We start from the raw sequence: 19,046 nt of genomic DNA, 5'->3' as shown, positions 1-19,046 counted from the left end.
CAGGAGTGGAGATTGGAGTGGCTCTGTTTTGGACTCTCATCAAGTAGAAGTCTCTGCTAGGCACTGTGATTAGAGTTGATTGTAGGATATGGAAAACTTAGAAATCAGAGTCAAGTTGGCAAACATACAAAGCTGCTGTCATGCTTGTATCTTCATGAAAGGGATAATTTTACTATGAGAGGTTTTCTAGTAAGACCCTGCTTTGAAACTCAAGCAACACTCTGCAATCTATAAGTCATCATGTGTTTACTTACCTCAGTTCCAGGGTGTTCTAGTGGAATATATTGAGAACAAAAACAGACTTTAAACCTCTACAGATTTCCTGCATCTTATGTAAATGGAAACAGGTTTAGAAATTTCAGTAGAATACAGTATTGTACAGTAGAAACTTATTTATCATTACATATTTCAATCATCCTAAATCTGAAGAGCTTTCTTAAGAAGAAATGAGAGAATTGAATGACCCAAGGGTCACTGGCTGGAGAAAGCAGACAGTTCAACTTCAGCCCCAGTAAAGAGTAATTCAATTTTTAGATACTACTTTAGCTGGTACAATTAATTAAATAGTACCTTAAAGCGAAAGATACTTTATTTGATCATAGGAAATTAGTAAAACCAGCTAGGCCATGTTTTTCAGCTAGGAGTCTCCTGATGATAGAATAGACATGGGTAGCACACACACTCAACTAAAGAGCATTACTTCAGATTTTATGACAATACAGACATTAACCAAGGATTACTAGATATGACATCACACTTTCTGGTTTACCGGTCCAATATCATAGCCACAGTTGAAAAGGATGTGATGAATTATTTTACTGGAAAAGAATAGTTGGGAAATGGGATTTCTCTGTGAGCTGGTATAGACTTGATGGATCAACATAATCTCTTAATTTCATAAGGAAATGCAAACAGGAATGTGGTTTGTGTGCTGTGCCAAGTTCTAGGTTACAAAGAAAGTATTTCAATATTGGAGGCAGTACAGAAAAGTGTCAAAAGAATGATTACTTTTGTCAGAGGTATGAATCGTGGGAAATATTTGTCTTGGCTATTATAGAATGCATGGAGGAATATTAACCTTTGATTATGTTCCCTTCTACACAATGAATCAATGGGCCTAAATGTGGGCAGGTTTATATCACTGGCAGCAATTTTCCCTGGTGATCAAAGATGAATTTACTTTTGAATCTGTCCACCTTTAAAATAAATATTTGTGAGGTGCAAATAAAGCTACAGGGTATACAATTCTATTGAAAAGTAATGTTGAAAATAACACTGGATCAGAAAAGCAGAAATGATACCTATTGAGACCAATAAAGGTAGCACTTAACATTGTAAAGTGACAAATATATGGAAAGGAGTAATGGAAGTGAAAGAATCATTCTGAAAGGCTCCTGGATATGGCATAGTGTGTACATGGAATTTTAAAAATGCATATTCTTCCCTATATTTCACTATCTGGCAACATTACAAGTTAAATTAATGGTCATTTTCAACATGGATATTGCTGGGGGGGGGGGGGAGTGTTTACCCATTGGGTCTCGGCAGTAGCAGCCATGCTGGTGACACTGTGGGCAGCTCTGAGGCTCAAAGGGAAGGATAAAGTCAGGCAGTGTGGTAGTTACATGGGACTCAATAGTTAGGGGGACCTAAAGGGGATTCTGTGGCCACAGAATGGTGTGTTCCCTTTGGGATGGGATCCATGACGTATTGGAGTGGCTGCAGGATATTCTCGAGTGGGAGACGAAACAGCCAGAGGTCATAGTGCATATTGGCACCAATGACGTAAGTAGAAAAGGGGAAAGGGTCCTATACAATGAGTATGTAGAGTTAGGAAAGAGGCTGAAGAGATGGACCTCCAAGGTAGTAATCTCCAGATTACTCCTATTTCCACAGGCTAGTGCAGGTAGGAATGGGGTAATAGCACGGATGAATGAGTGGCTGAGTAGAAGGTGCAGGAGACAGGGTTTCAAGTCCTTAGATCATTGGAACCTTTTCTGGGGAAAGAGTGGCCTGCACAAGAGGGACGGCTTGCTCCTGAACTGGAGGGGAACCAATATCATGGCTGGGAGGTTTGCTAATGTTACCTCGGGAGAGTTTAAACTAGTTTTGTAAGGGACTGGGACCTGGGCCAAAGGTCAGTAAGGGAAGGATCAGACCAGAAGGTAGATGTCAGGGAAAGTGCTGGAAGGCAAAATCAAAATAACAGGTATGATGGGTTGGAGAGTTTGAATTGTGTATATTTTAATGCTAGGAGTATTATGGGTAAGGGTGATGAACTTAGAAAATGGTTAAGTACATAGAACTATACCATGGTCTCTTAATTGTTAAGCAACCTCCTGTGAAGGACTTTGTCAAAGGCCTTCTGAAAATCCAAATACACAACATCAACCAATTCTCCTTTGTCTATACCACTTGCATTTTCTTCAAAGAATTCCAACATATTTCTCAAGCAAGATTTTCCCTTGTGGAAACTATGCTGACTACGGCTTATTTTACAATGTGCCTCCAAATACCCTGAAGCCACATCCTTAACAATTGATTCCAACATCTTCCCAACCACTGAAGTCAGACTAACTGGTCTATAATTTCCTTTCTTCTGCCTCTCTCCCTTCTTGAAGAGTGGAGTGACATTTGCACTTTTCTAGTCTTCAGAACCATTTCAGAATCTAGTGATTCTTGAAAGAACGTTGATAATAGCTCCATAATCTCTTCAGCCACCTCTTTCGGAACACTGGGGTGTACACCATCTGGTCCTGGTGATTTATCTACCTCCAGACCTTTAAATTTCTCAAGAACTTTCTCCCTAGTAATGGCAACTTAACAAACTTCTGACCCATGACAACCTGGAACTTCTACCATACTGCTAGTGTCTTCTGCAGTGAAGGCTGATGCAAGATACTTATTTAGTTTGTCCATTGTTTCCATTAATATCTCTCCAGCAACATTTTCCAATGGTCTGATATCCATTCTCACCTCTCTTTTACACTTCACTTTTCTGAAGAAACTTTTGGTATCCTCTTTAATATTGTGGCAAGCTTACTTCTGTATTTCAACTTCTCTTTCTTAACAACTTTTTAAATTGACTTCTGTTGGTTTTTAAAAACTCCCCAATCCTCTTAACTTTCCATTAATTTTTGCTCTAATATATGCCCCCTCTTTGGCTTTGACTTTGCTTGTTAGACATGGTTGTAACGTCTTGTCTTTAGAATACTTCTTCCTTTTTGGGATGTATATATCCTGTACCTTTCAAATTGCTTCCAGAAATTTCAGCCAATACTTCTCCACCATCAACCCTGCCAGTGTTCTTTTCCAGTCAATTCTGGCCAACTCCTTTCTCATGCCTCTGTAATATGCTTCAGTCCACTGTAATACTGATACATCTGGCTTTAGCTTCTCCTTCTTGAGTTTCAGGGTGAATTTGATCATATTGTGATCACTTTCCCCTGAGGGTTCTTTTACCTTAAGCCTTATATGGGCATTTGGAAACCCATGCCCTAATTAGGGAGAGCCAGCATGGCTTTGTACATGGCAGGTCATGCCTTACCAACTAAATTGAGGTTTTTGACAAGGTGACATGAGAGATTGATGAAGGTAGAGCAGTGGGTGTTGTCTGCATGGATTTCAGTAAGGCATTTGAAGAAGTCCCTCTTAGGAGACTAATCTACAAGATTAAGAAACATGAGGTCCACAGCGAATTGGATGTTTGGATTCAGAACTGGCTTGTGCATTGAAGACAAGAGGGTGGTGATTGAAAGGAATTATTCGAGCTGGAGGTCTTTAAATCTTGATGTTCCACAGGGATCTGTGCTGGGACCTCTGCTGTTTGTGTTGTATCTAAATGACCTGGATGAAAATGTAGGTGGGTGGGCTAGTAAATTTGTGGATGGTATCTAGATTGTGGAGAGTGTAGAGATTGGCAAAGAATACTGTGTGATATAGGTCATTTGCTGTTAGGGGCAGAGAAATGGCAGATGGAGTTTAAACAGAAAATTGTGAGGTGTTGCACCTTGGCAAGGCAAATGCAAGGAGATAGTACACTGTTGAGGGCCAGATCCTTAGAAGTGTTGCTGAGCAGAGAGATCTTGGGATCCAAGTTCATAGCTCCTTGAAAGTTGCTACACAGGTCGATAAGATGGTTAAGAAGGCTTACGGAATGCTTGCTTTTATTAGTCGGGGCATTGAGCTCAAACGTTAAGAGGTTAGGTTGCAACTTAATAAATCTCTGGTTCGGCCACATCTGCAGTATTGCATACAGTTCTGTTTGCCCCACTATAGGAAGGATGCTGAGGCTTTAGAAGAGGTTCACCAGGATGCTGCCTGGTTTAGAGAGCATGTGCTATCATGAGAGGCTGGATAAACATGGGTTGTCTTTCTGGAGCACCAAAGGCTAAGGGGAGATCTGTTTATAAAATTACAAGAGGCATAGATAGAATGGATAGAGAGCATCTGATTCCCAGGGCTGAAATGTCTAATACTAGAAGGCATGCATTGAAGGTGAGAGGGGGTAGGTTCAAGGGGGATATGAGGGATAAGTTTTTTTACTCAGAGTCTTGAATGCCTGGAATGAGCTGCCTGGTACTGTGATAAATACATTAGAGGCTTTTGGATAGGCACATGGATGTAAGGAAGATGGAGGGATATGGATATGGTGTAGGTAGGAGAGATTAGTGTTTGGGTGTTTTTGATTTGCTTTTCAGCTGGTTCAGCACACCGTGTGAGCTGAATGACTTGTTCCTGTGCTGTACTGTTCTGTGTTCTATGCTCAATACAACAACCAGGCAGAAAGACTGTCCGACTTCCATACAATTTGCAAGAGTGACAATCTGCTTTTGGCTTATTGCTAACCAAGTCTACTTTCCCTTGGAATTGCAATATATCTTGATTCTGTGGAAAAGAAAATCTATCTCAAAAGTTCTATCTCTTCAATCAAATCGTATACTGTAGCCTTCTATTTAGTGTTATCGGCTTACCTGTGTCTGGATAGGTATCTTACAATCTGGCATGGATTTTGCATTGTTGTTTTGCTGAAATTTCCTGACATCAAATGGCCCAGAACATTAAAATTATTATCTTTATTTCTCTCGACACTTTTTGAAATGTAGTTCCGAAAAATGTCCCAGGGTGTCATTAGTGGGGCAGAATCAGCAAATAATTACTATTTACTGCCATTACAGCCTGCTTCAAATCAATATCATTAGAAGTATTAAAGGTAAAATGAGATGGCAGTGAAGACAAATTTCTTCAATAACTGCACTTCCCACACAATGAATTGTCTATTATATACTATGTCCCATGATGCACTTGTTTTTTTTAATCTTAATACCTTAACATAGTAATGTATCCCAAACCACTTTACAGGACATGGACAAGAATTGACAGTGAGATAAAGTAGCAGATGTGTAGCCAAACCTGTGCTTTAAGAGATAGGGTTTAAATAACTATAAGCAAGGCAGTGGGGGTGAGGTTTAGGAAAAGAATGCAAGAACTGAGGGCATGAAGGCAGTGGAGGGGCAAAATATGTGGCTGAGGCACATAAAGCAGGAGTTGGGGGTATTCTGTCCATTGTAGGATGGGAGGAGTGTGGGGGTGCATTTCCAGTTAGAGAGAGGAGTGGGCCATGGAGATCATAAAAGCAAAGATGGAACACTTAAGATTAAAATTCAAGATTCAGGATTGTTTAATGCTATTTCCTGTACACAAGTGTAAGGTGAACAAAATAATTGTTCCTCTGGATCTGATATAACACAAATAAACAATAATGATAATAAAAACACACTATAAATATAAACACCTGCAGTAGCTTATATACATAGGTTGATTGCATGTCCTGAAAGTGACTTTATACTGTACATAAGGTGGGAAATAATAAAATAGTAGTAGAGTTGGTGGGTGGAGGTGTTGATCAACCTTATTGCTCAGGGAAATTAACTGTTTTTGAGCCTGGTGGCCCTGGCATGGATGCTACGTAGCCTCCACCCTGACGGGAGTAAGTAAAACACTCCATGAGCTGGGTGTGCAGGATCTTTCATGATGTTGCTGGCCTTTTTACAGCACCTTTCTGTCTATCCTTGATGCCGGGGAGGCTTGTGCCAGTGATGTTTTGGGCAGGTTAGCCTTCTTGTCCGCTGCAACTTGTTAGGATGCTCTTTACTAGTGCATGCGTAAGATGACGAGAGTATAGGCGTGCAAACTCTAGCTCTCTTCAGGAAGTAGAATGCTGATTGACCAGGAACAAATGAAGGCTGGAGTTCATGGACTAAAAAGATTTTCTGTAATTAGATATGCTCCAGTTCTGAAAGATGCAATGTAGAGGCCAAGCTAATGTAATAATTGGATTTGGTGATAACAAAAGAGGGGCTGGGACTTTCAGCTAGGGTGACATTTTATCCCTGTTTGGTCAAGATTGTACTGATTCACACCACCAGGTTTAGGAACAGTTATTACCCCTCAACCATCAGCTCTTGAACCAAAGAAGATAACTTCACTCAACTTCACTTGCCCCTTCATTGAAATGTTTCCACAACCTATGGACTCACTTTCAAGGACTCTTCATCTCATGTTCTTGATATTTATTGCTTATTTATTTATTTATTTATTTATCTATCTATCTATTTATTATTGTTCCTTTCTTTGGGTATTTGCATTTTCTTGTATTTTGCACACTGGTTGAACACTCAAGTTGGTGCAGCCTTTCATTGATTCTGTTATGTAATTCTATGGATTTGCTGAGTATGCCCACAAGAAAATAAATTTTATGGTTGTAGATAGTGACATATATGTATACTTCGGCAATAAATTTACTCTGAACTTTGAACTTTGATCCTTAAAGTTCAACTCTTGTACTGGACAGCATGATTTCATTTGCAGCTACTCCTTTTCAGTGGCACTTTGAAGAAGATGTAATGGAGTCCCAGAGGGTACTCTGGAGGAGAATGAGGATTCAGAGGTGCCCAGCTTTCATCAGATGATGGCTTTCTGCTGGACTGTAGACTGTATGTCACCATTTCCAATCAGAGATTCATTTTCTTGTGGGTATACTCAATAAATCCAATAACCATAATACCTCGCCAAACCAGTGTGCAAAAGACCATGAACGGTGCAAATCCAAAAAGAAAAAAGAATTAATGATAATAATAATAAGCAATAAATATCAAAAACATGAAATGAAAGTCCTTGAAAGTGAGTCCATAGTTGGTAGGAACAGTTCAGTGATGAGGCAAGTGAAGTTGAGTGAAGCTGCCCCCTTTGGTTGAGGAGTCTGATGCTAACTGTTCCAGAACCTGGTGGTGTGAGTCCTGAGGCTTCTGTACCTTCCTTCTGATGGCAGCAACAAGAAGAGAGGATGACCTGGGTGGGGGTTGTGTGGGGGTGTGGTCTCTGATGGTGAATGCTACTTTCCTGCAACAACGCTCCGCGTAGATGTGCTCAGTGGAGGGCAGGGCTTTACCACTGATGGACTGGGCCCTATCCACTACTTTTTGTAGGGTGTTCTAGTCAAAGGCACAGGTGTTTAAATACCAGGGTGTGATGCAGCCAGGCAATATGTTCTCTACCACATATCTATAGATGTTTGTCAAAATTTGAGCTATCATGCCAAATCTTCGTAAACTCCGAAGGAAGGAATCATGCCATGCTTTCTTCGTGATTACACTCATGTGCTGGGCTCAGGACAGATCCTCTGAAGTGATAATACCAAGGAACGTAAAGCTGCTGACCCTCTCCATTTCTGATCCCCTGATGACGATTGGCTCATGGACACCCAATTTCCTCGTCCTGAAGTCAATAATCAAGACACATTACCTTGATTTATCTTAGGTACCGGGAGGATAGTGCTCCTTTTAATGCAGATGAGAACTTCCGATTGAAGCAATGAGAGGTTAAAATTGCCTACAAATACTCCTGCCAGCTGAACTGTGCAGGATCTAGGGACATTGCCAAAGATGCCACCTAGGCCAGATGTGTTCTGCAGGTTCTTGCTCTGGAGGACTCATCTTTAGTTGGTAATGGGGATTGTGGGTTCAGGTATATTGGAATCGGTTGGGTTGGGTGGTGAAATTCCAATCCCCTTCTTTTCAAAACATGTATAGAAAGCTCATTGGGAAGGGATACATTGTTGTTGGAGATGCTACCCAGTTGTAACTCATAATCGTATGGTAGATCTGTCACAACTGATGGCTGGTCTGGGACACGATTTCGACTGGTATTGTCTCGGCATCTCTGATTGTGGTCATATCTCAATTTCTTGTACAGTTTGGGGTCACCTGATTTAAATGATGCAGTCCTAGACTTAAGTAGAGAATGGAATGGATCTCCCAGTTCATCTGAGGTTTCCGACCCGGGTTGAGTCTTTATTATACAGTCCTCAACACACTTGTTGATAAAGAAAATGATGGTGGTGACATACTCATCTAGACAGGCTGCTGAATCTCTGAACATGGACTAGTCTATCAGCTCAAAACAATCGTGCAGAAGCCCTTCTATTTCCTTAGACAGGCATTTTGTACTGCATCCTCCTATTTCAGCTTCCGCTTGTACGCAGGGAGAGGGAGCACTTGATTACCAAAGTGGGAGAGAGGCTTGTTAGGCATTTTTTTAGTCATGTTGCAACGGTCAAGAGTATTTGGGTCCCTGGTGGGACAGGAGATGTGTTGCGGTAACACACTCTTGAAGTTGACCTAATTGAAGTAATTGGCAATGATGATTAAGAGGGTTTTTTCTTTCCAGGTTGTTGATCATGGAGTACAGTTCTCTGAGTGCAGGATTCATGCCTGTCTGAGGTGGGGTGTAGTCTGCCATTAGGATATCTAAAATGAGCACCTGTGGCAGGTCATATGGGCAGCATTTCACTGTTAGAGCTCCATTTGGGTAAGCAGGAATGTGTCAGGACTGTAGCATTCTGAGCACAATCAGGAGCTGATTTGGAAGTCTCTAGCTTTGCCCGAGGATGCCATATGAGAAGCCTCAAGCTGCGTGGCTCAATCAAGTGATGGGTCAGTCTCGCTCTTAGTTCATCAACGTTGTTTTCAGCAGCCTGGATGTGAGCTGGCAGCTTGCTGGGGAAGGTGTACTTGAGCTCACACAGTTGGTTGCGGCTGGGAATGGGTGGCAGAAGCAAGCATGAAACTCACAAGATCTATCATCCTCTGATCTTTAGCCCAGGCTCATTTTCCTCTTTGAGTAAATGACCTGTGATTATATGCTACAGTGTCAGCCTGATCCAGGGAGATTTGGCCAATGAATTTGTTATTTACGAACATTAAAATCACTTTGGATAGATAAATTAACATGGACCAATGGCCTTCCTCATTCCCAGCTGTCAGGAATTCGTGAAATTAATAACACATAATAAGTTAGATGTCTCAAAGGAATCCCTGGGATTCAGAGATATATTTGAAAGTCTATTTTTTACATTTCTTTCAACTTTGTAAAAAACCTTTGTAGTAATTTTGTAAAATAAAATGTTGTATTTAAATCTAAATTTAGAAGAGGAGTTTAATCCACAGTGGTGTTTTAACACATGCTTTCCTTTCTCTACTGACTCTGGTCTGCAGATCATTTCTACCATGCTCCTTTTGGTTTCATTAATCTGGAACAGCTCTGGTCTGCTGTTAACACTTCTTCTGCTCTCCCTGTCCTCAGTAATCTATCACCTAGACGGTTTGGGAAACAATATATCATCATGCCAGACCTGGCCTCATCTTATCAGAGATAGTCCCTCATCCTTTACACCACCACCCCACCTAATATGTTTTCTCAATTTCCTGATGAAGGGGCTTTGTTCTAAAACTTTAACTTTGTCTCTCTTCATAAATGCTGTCTGATTTGCTGATCATTTATAGAATTTGTTGTTTTTCTTTCACATTTTCAGTATTTTGCCTTCCATTTTAAAATCACAACTGCTTTCTAATTTCCAAGTTTTGCGATTTCCTGCTTGATTGAATTGACTGCTGTTGGAGCTAAAGGGAGGTGTACAGCACTGGGTGTGTAATACATAGGCAGATAAGGGAGAGCACTACATGCTGGAAGTTTTCAGGTTTATACTTCCTCTGACATTGCAATCTACATTGCTGCTGCCATTTAAACTGCAAAAAAAGTGACGAGGAAGGCCAACTGCTCTTCATAATTTGAGGAAGAGGAAGTGCTTAAGGGGGATTAGAGGTAGCGTTTGCAGAAGCAACAAAATTTGTTGCCATGTTGCTGCCTCAGTCAAGATCTTTGGAGGAGACAGCAGATGTGCAGCAGATCATGCTGCTGACTCAGAGCACCAAAGATCTAGGTTCCATTCTGACCTTGGCGAGTGCCATTAGTGTAGACTTCACACATTTTTTCTTACTGTGTGGGCTTCCTCTGGGTGCTCTGGTTTCCACTCGATGTGTTAGTTGGTCAGTTAATTGTTTGGCATGTTAATTGTTACTATAGATTACATCCAGTGTAGCTGGGTGGGGGAGATTGACTGGAACCTGAAAAAAAAACATGGATTAATGTGTGTCTGAAAGTTGGTTCATATGCTATGGATTGAGTCTTCTTCAATAAAGTATGATTCGTGAAGAGACCAATTTTCCAATTCTCAACATACCATCTTCCATAGATTGGACAACTTTTGGGATGGGGACAGCTTTTTGTTATTCAGCTTTTCACAATGTTCACGTTCCCATCAGGCAGAAGAAGCAAAAGCCTAAAAGCACATACCACTGATGCTTGGCCTCACAATCTACCTTGTTATGATCTTGCACTTTATCATTATTCTTCCAGTAACTTTTACATTTTATCATGCATTGTTATTGTTTTACCTTATTCTAGCTCAATGCACTGTGTAATGACTTGATCTGTATGAACAGTTTGCAAGACAAGCTTTTCTGTGTACTGGTGACAACAATAAACCAATGCTAATATCAGTTTGCAGAAGGTGAAACACTGTATGGATGCTTTGAGCAAATAACTATTTTTTTTAAAGTTAGCAATGTTGACCACATTAAGATGGCAGCAGTCGATTAGAAAATTTTAAAAAATGTACAACTGGAAATCTGAAATGAAAACAGGAAGTGCTTTTATGTAAGACTTAAGTGAATTAAAATATTAAAAGATTAGAACACTAAAATATTTCCTTCTACAGGAAATATTTTAATTCCTCAACCAAAGAAATAGAAAAAGTGAAATTGCCTTTCAACTCACGAGAGAGCATAGGTCATCAACTTTCTGCTGTTGATGTTTCTGTAGCAGGCAATTTCTTTTTTACAAGGTCAAGTTGCTAGCTCAGCGCTCAACCCAGCACGGATGGAAAGCGTGCCCGGGAGCCGGCTGGATTTGAACTCGGGACCTTCCAGCGCTGATGCCACTACGCCACCAGCGGGCAACCAAAGAAATAGCTACGCCCATATTTCCATCAGACCATAAAATATACTAGAAGCAGAATTAGAACATTTGGCCCATCAAGTCTGCTCACCATTCAAACATGTCTGATATTATTTCTCCTTTTTTGAACTCTCTTCTCCTGTCTTCTCCCTGTAACCCTTATCCACCTTTCTAATCAGGAACCTATCAGTTGTGGCTTAAATATACCCAATAACTTGGCCTATTCTGTGGTAACCACTTCCACATCACTAAGATTTCTCCTTAGTAATGTCATGCACAGTCACTTAAATCTTCTTTTCTCTATAGGCAAGCTGAAGCTGCTTATGTAACTGCTGGCTTGTTGGAACTTTTAATTTAATTAGAATTGGACCAAGCTTTCTGCACATATTTTCCTTTCTCGAAGAATATTCAGATTAGAGGCAGTAATTCAGCTGGCAGTTTTAACTATGCTTTTGTTGGCCTTTCAAAATGGTTCTTCCTTTGTGCACATGAAAGTAAATATAAAATCTTTAAGATAAATCTTTTTCAGCATCACAGGACAAATTAAGCAAACAGTTTTTCTGAAAATAGTAACAAATGATTATTAGTTTATTTTAAGAATTTACCACATACTTCTCGGCTATCTTCTAAGATGAATTTTCTCCTCTTGTTTTTATGGTTGTTTTGACCTTGCTCGTAACATTATAGAGTCTTTCGAGACTAAGAAAGAAAATCACAAGATATAAAGTGATTTGCAAAATTCATTTCAATATGTCAGTTATTAAAGAGTTACTTTTTGAAAAGGCTTTGTTGAAATGGAAATAAAGAAAATGCTTGATGTTCGCCATGATGTTCGGTTGTGGAAGAAAGGTTTGAACGACGAGGCTAGTCTGCTGCAAAGCTCAGATTCAACATTGAAAGCTGCTGGAATCGTTCATGAACAGGTATGAGAATGGGATTGCCCAATTATTAGCTCTTGCAAACAACTTGTAAAGAAACGTATAGAGATACATTTCGTGATGCAGTAGCATCATCACAGCTCCAATTGCAATCTCTCATTATAAATCCCTGATGCTTCCCAAGAAGCTAATCAATAAAAGATATATTGGAGATAAAGTATTGTTATCCACTGGTACTAATCTGAGTTGACAGACAAAAGTTAATTGGAAGACAATCATAAGGGGATGTACAAGGATGATGCAATGTGCTGTTTGTAAACCTTTTTGTATTGTTTCACTGTGATTTAGATCAACAATTTGGTTTTGTACTGTATTCAGGGATTCATTTTCGAACGTGGATGAGTATGCCGCAGTAGTTACCAACTTCATTAAAACTTGTGTGCGTGAGTGTGTGCCTTCAAAAACTTGCTGTACATTCCCAAGCCAAAAGCTGTGGCTGAACCAGGAGGTTCGTAGTCTGCTGAGGGCTAGGCCTGTGGCATTTAAGTCTGGCGACCCAGGTCTGTACGAGAACACCAGGTATGACTTGCGGAAGGCTATTTCAGGAGCGAAGAAACAATTCCGAGGTTGGAGGCAACATCAGATATGCATCAACTCAGGCAGGGTTTGCAGGACATTACTTCCTACAAAGTGAAACCCAATAGCATGAGTGGCAGCAATGTTTCACTACCAGATGAGCTCACCACCTTCTATGCCCGCTTTGAAAGGGAGAATATAACTACAGCTGTGAAGATCTCTGCTGCACCCAGTGACCCTAGATCTTTGTCTCAGAGGCTGATGTCAGGCTGTCTTTCAGGAGGGTGAACCCTTGCAAGGTGGCAGGCCCCAATGGAGCAGTTGGTAAGGCTTTGAAACCATGTTCCAATCAAATGGCAGGAGCATTTAAGGACATTTTCAACCTCTCACTGCTATGGTCGAAAGTTCCCACCTGCTTCAAAAGGGCAACAATTATACCAGTCCCCAAGAAGAGAAGTGTGAGCTACCTTCAAGACTATTGTCCGGTAGCAGTCACATCTACAGTGATGAGGCTGGTCATGGCTAGAATCAACTCCTGTCTCAGAAAGGACCTGGACCCACTGCAGTTTGCCTATCGCCACAATAGGTCTATAGCAGATGCAATTTCAATGGCTTTTCACACGGCTCTTGAACACCTGGACAACACAAACACCTACGTCAGGATGCTGTTCATTGACTATAGCTCACCGTTTAACACCATCATTCCCACAATCCTGATTGATAGGCTACAGAACCTGGGCCTCTGTACCTCCCTCTGCAATTGGAGCCTTGACTTGCTAACCGGAAGACTACAATCTGTGCGGATTGGTAATAATATCCCCTTTTCACTGACGGATCAACACTGGCGCACCTCAGGGGTGTGTGCTTAGCCCACTGCTCTACTCTCCCCATACACATAATTGTGTCCTGAGTATAGCTCAAATGCCATCTATAAATTTGCTGATGATACAACTATTGTTCTCAGAACTTCAGATGGAGACAAGAGGGCATACAGGAGCGAGATACGCCAACTAGTTGAGTGGTGTTGCAGCAACAACCTTCCACTCAACGTCAGTAAGACCAAAGAGATGCTGGAGGTCTTCAGGAAGAGTAAGACGAAGGAACACGAGCCAATCCTCAGAGAGGGATCAGAAGTTTAGAGAGTGAGCAATTTCAAGTTCTTGGGTGTCAATATCTCTGAGGATCTAACCTGGTCCCAACATATCGATGCACGTATAAAGAAGACAAGTCAGCGGCTGGACTTCATTAGGAGCTTAAGGAGATTCGATTTGTCCCCTAAAACCCTCAAAACCTTCTACAGATGTACCACGGAGAGCATTCTGACAGGCCGCATTACTGTGGGGGGGAGGGTACCATACAGAGCTACAGGAAGTTGCAAAATTAGTCAGCTCCATCTTCGGTACTAGCCACCATAGTATCTAAGGCACCTTCAAGGAACGATGCCTTAGAAAGGTGGTGACCACTATTAAGGACCCCCATCAGCCAGGACATGCCCTTTTCTAATTGTTCCACCAGAAGGGAGGTACAGAAGCCTGAAGGCACCCACTCAGGGATTCAAGAACAGCGTCTTCCCCTCTGCCATCTGATTCCTAAATGGACACTTTTTAATTGAACTACTTAATATACATAATAATGCTTAATGTAATTGGTTTACTTATTTTTTCTATATTATCATGTATTGCACTGTACTGCTGCCACTAACTTAATGAATTTCATGACATAAGCTGATGATATTAAACCTGACTCTGATTCTGATTTGTTTGTATTCACCATTTGTGATGATCAGCAGAAGGAAATTTGTTGTAGAATCAGTCATTTTCTGTACTTATGTCCACCTATGGGATGAGGACCTCATTGATAAGAACAACACTTATTAATTAATCCTTCTTTAGATGCTTAGAGCAGCTTTCTAGAACATTCTTAATGATGAGGATCTCTCCACTATTTTCTTAGACAGGAATATCTAGGATTTTGCTTCTAAAAAAGAAGAATCACTTGGATACTTCCTAATATTTCTCCACTTTTTACTAGATACTGTGTGGTTTGGAGGCAAGGGCACAGCTGGGGGCATACCATGAATTTAGTAACTTTGAGCTTACAGCTAGCTGTGGTTACTGGAAGTATTTACTGAAAAAGTATTGGCAAGTTTTGTGGATTGTACACGCTGTAGCTGCTGTATGTTGTGGTGGAGGAAGGGGTAATTCAGGATGGTGAATCATACGCCTGGTGGGCTGAGCAGAAGGGGGGAAGGTTGAGGTACAGGAGGTGATTCACTTTATGCAGAATACTCAGCCTCTGATGCATATCTTTTTGGCTTTGGTAATTATGTGGTTGGGCCATTTAAAAACTTACAGTTCTTGGCTGGCTGCAGGACGCTGATGGAGGTGAGAGGTCTGAGGAGTTGATATTGAGCAATAAAGAAGGTCATTAGATCATCTCATAAATAATAGAAAGTAGACATCATAAACACGAGACAATCTGCAGATGCTGGAACACACACAAAATGCTGGTGGAATTCAGCAGGTCTGGCTGCATCCATGGAAAAGAATAATCAGTTGACATTTTGGGCCAAGATACTTCATCGGCTGTTAATTCTTTTCCACAGATGTTGTCTGACTTGCTGAGTCCCTCCAGCGTTTTGTGTGTGTTGCGATAGAAAGTAGAAGTGTAAGTTATCCATAGGTTTACTTGAGCTTGTTCCATCGTACAGTTATGTTATGGTTGATCACGTACATTATGTTCTATAGCTGCCCAATCCTCTGATTTTATTAAGTGTCAAAAATCTAGCAATGTCATCCTTAAATGCGCTCAATAATTGCTTCCACTTTTCTCCATGTTGCCATAATCAACACGACATTTATATGCATTCCAGTCCTCTATAGTTCCAGTGATTGTCATCTAGTGGAACCATCCTTTCAACATCTACCGCTTCAGCCTTTCTCAAAATATTTTATTTTCTAAGAAGATGATCTCTCAATTTTTTTAAGCCCAAGTGAATGTATCCTGCAGCATGCTCAATCTCTTTTCTAAAGAAACTTTTTATTCTGAGAATCAGTACCTCTTTCTATGTTCCTTCATCTAATAATTGACATTAGCATCTCTGAATTTGCAAACATTAGGTATTCAAGAGAAACACGTGTATTGTTTGTGGTATAAATGTGCCACAATAATCAGGGCACATACATACTCTTGAATCGAAGCTGAATGATAAATGTCTTTGTGATATAATATCTGCCTAGGAGTTCTAGAATCTTCCAGTTGTTGGTTTTCTTCCGAAAATTGCTTGTATTTGCAGAAACCCAAAAGCTCCAGTTAAAGATTTGAGATTAGATGTGTATGTGGAACTGGTCAGTGCTGCAAACAGTTTGTTTGCAAATTCAGGGATGTTTTTTCAGATTCAGGGATGTGTTTGTAGATTCGGGGATGTGTTTGCAGAGTCAGGGATGTGTTAGCACATTTAGGGATGTGATTGCAGATTCAGGGATGTGTTTGTAGATTCAGGGTTGTGTTTGTAGATTTAGGGATGTGTTTGCAGATTCAGGGATATGATTGCGGATTCAGGGATGTGTTTGTAGATTCAGGGTTGTGTTTGTAGATTTAGGGATGTGTTTGCAGAGTGTCTCCTTCTTCTGATCATCACAGCATCTATTTGACAATGATTGATTAACCTATATTCTAAACTATACTAAAACAATACAAAATAAAGCCCTTGCAAACAGCCTGACAGAACATCCTCTTAGTGATCATCCTTTATTTGACCCCAACTCTCTCAGGTTAATAAACATGGAAATTCACTCTTTATTTCAAATATATCTTTTATTAATTAGCAAGCACAACCTGTCTGCAGATGTGGGGAGTTTAGAAGTTGTGTAATTGGGGGTGGGGACATGGAATTGATCAAGGGCAGTTTTTTTTAGGGAATTTGGAAAACAGATATATATTTCTGAGGGAGGCTGAGAGAAAGGTGTTTTCAATCGGGAGGAAGATTGTGGCCCGGGGTAGCAGATCAATGTTGCCAGGGGCAGGGAAAGAGGGATACAGTCTATGCAGCTTAGTAAAAGCTGTTAGGATGTTGGGAACCAGACAAATGTCGTAGTTAGGCACAGAATGACAATGAGCCCCAGGAGCATTCATTAATCCTACAACAATATAGCCCAAGTTTCTTGCAATCCTCCAAAAGTAGTGTATGAGGAGTGATGTCATCACATTCACCAATAATACAGAAGCCATTCCCTGTGCAAGTTCCATTGTTTTACAGAATAATCCAGAGAAGTCCAGGATCATCTTCCATTATTCAGAATATACGATGGTGCAGTTAGTCGATCTGCTGCCTCACAGTGTGAGAGGCGTGTGTTCAATTTTAACCTTGGGTGTCGTCTGGAGTTTGCACGTCCTCCCTGTGACCTGGCGTGTTTCCTCTGGGTATTCCAGTTCTCCCCCTCATTCCGCACACATATGGGTTGGTTGGTTAGTTGGTCACTGCAAACTTACCCCTAGTGTTCAGGTGAGTGATAGAAACTAGGTTGTGAGAGGTGGAGTTGATGACAATGCAGAAAGAAGTAAAAAGTGGGAAGAACATATGATTATTATAAATGGGTGACTGCTTCTGCTTTCCTTTAGGTGAGGTGTGATATCCAGGCAGTTTAATGTTTCCCTTTCATTTTCAACGACTTCAATTTGACAAAGATATTTTACTGAGATACTTGGTCCAGTACCTTGCTTCTATGGAAAATCGGTTTCAGCTCTAAAGTGATTTTTTTTCTGTTCATTGTGGGCAAGTGCTTTAATGATGCATGGTTCGAATTTTTTTTGTGTAATCTAAGCCAAGTCCTGGAAGCAGGTTAACGTATCACTTGACAGCACATTTATCATTACCATTACCTGTACCATTTCTTTGACACTAACACTAACAGGATGGTAACTATTTGGACTGAATTTGTCATACTCTTTTTAGATAGGACACAGCAGGGCAGTTTGCACATCGGGCAATTTCTGTAGCCTGATGCCAATACGATATCCCTTCTGCTACAAAATGGCTGGAAGTGCACCCAATTTCAGAGCAGAAGACTTCAGCACTATAATTATCTTTGACTGTCAGCCATTTCTTAATAATAAATGGAGTGACCCAAATTTATTGATGTTTGGCCTCTATCGTGCCGGGACTTCCAGATTCATCTGGCCTACGCACTAAAATCCCCTTCTTACATCTTTCCCAATTTCTCTCAAGGTATTCCTTATAAGCTATGCCTTTGACCAAGGTTAGGGCTCCTCTCCCAATGTCGGCTTCTGTAAATCAATTAAATTGTGAAGTGTCTTGGGATGTTTTACTATAATAAAGACACAAGATAAAAGCAAGTTATTGATAACTGAGTCAGACAGCAGTGTTAGAATTGCTTTGTAATTTAACAATGTTGAATAGAAGAAAATGAGGCATGGAAGGTTAGATGGCATGGAAACAATACCCACTTTGAGTCTGGGATCTTTGTGACCATAGCTATCTTAACTATCCCTGAAGATGAAAAAACTGATAAGCAATTAGATTCACTTTATAACACAATTAACACGTATCAAACTGCAAATTTAATGACCAGTGATAAAAACAATCTAGGTACTCTGAATTATATCTATCAAATATTATTACTAACTGAGTTATTGAGTTGCGATTTCTATCAAATTACCTTCAATAAGTATAAATTTTCAGTTAACAGTTAAAATAATTGAAGATAATATAAAGATATATTATATACTCTATAATGTTATTTTCCTCTTCTTTAGGTTCTATTTCTTGAGGAAAAAGGTGTACACGGAAGCAAATCTTGGCAGTAGAAATGAGAAATATCAGAGAAATTATTCCCAGAGTAAAAGAAGAGAGAGTGAACTGAAGAAATATCATTTTAATTTTAAAAAGTCTGTGATTCATGTTTCACTTTAATTAGCCCATTGGGAATGGAATGAGTTTGTGTAAAATGTCTATTTTACATCCTCTTCACCTTAACCAATGAATAATAAAATCGGATGGGATGTAAAATGGATGTCCAGTTCAAAAACCCGCCCATTTTCTCCACATCATAATGGAATTCAGTGTTCACATCTCTGATGGTTTTTAATTCAGTCAATTTATTTTAACTTTGCCCATTGGGCTCAGTGTTGTCTTGTTATCATTCTGCTTCAAAATAAACTTTTTTTAAATCTTCAAATAACATAAAATGTTCCTCACATTCAAACATAAAAAGTAAC

At 40.2% G+C, this 19,046-nt stretch overlaps 1 protein-coding gene across 1 annotated transcript in view; it reads left to right on the top strand.

The window, feature by feature from the left end:
- The window catches only part of LOC140717018 (gametogenetin-binding protein 1-like), a 33,338-nt gene extending 14,544 nt beyond the window's left edge, over positions 1 to 18,794 (top strand). The window contains exons 5-6 of the mRNA XM_073030210.1: positions 12,139 to 12,278; positions 18,585 to 18,794. Of these exons, the coding sequence (XP_072886311.1) occupies positions 12,139 to 12,278; positions 18,585 to 18,635 (191 nt within the window). The 3' untranslated portion in view covers positions 18,636 to 18,794. The remainder of the gene's footprint in view (positions 1 to 12,138; positions 12,279 to 18,584) is intronic.
- The last annotated feature ends 252 nt before the right edge of the window (positions 18,795 to 19,046 follow it).

Source organism: Hemitrygon akajei, chromosome 27, assembly GCF_048418815.1.
Source record: "Hemitrygon akajei chromosome 27, sHemAka1.3, whole genome shotgun sequence".
In the NCBI taxonomy this organism is placed as follows: domain Eukaryota; kingdom Metazoa; phylum Chordata; class Chondrichthyes; order Myliobatiformes; family Dasyatidae; genus Hemitrygon; species Hemitrygon akajei.
This window is presented reverse-complemented; position numbering and strand designations above follow the sequence as displayed.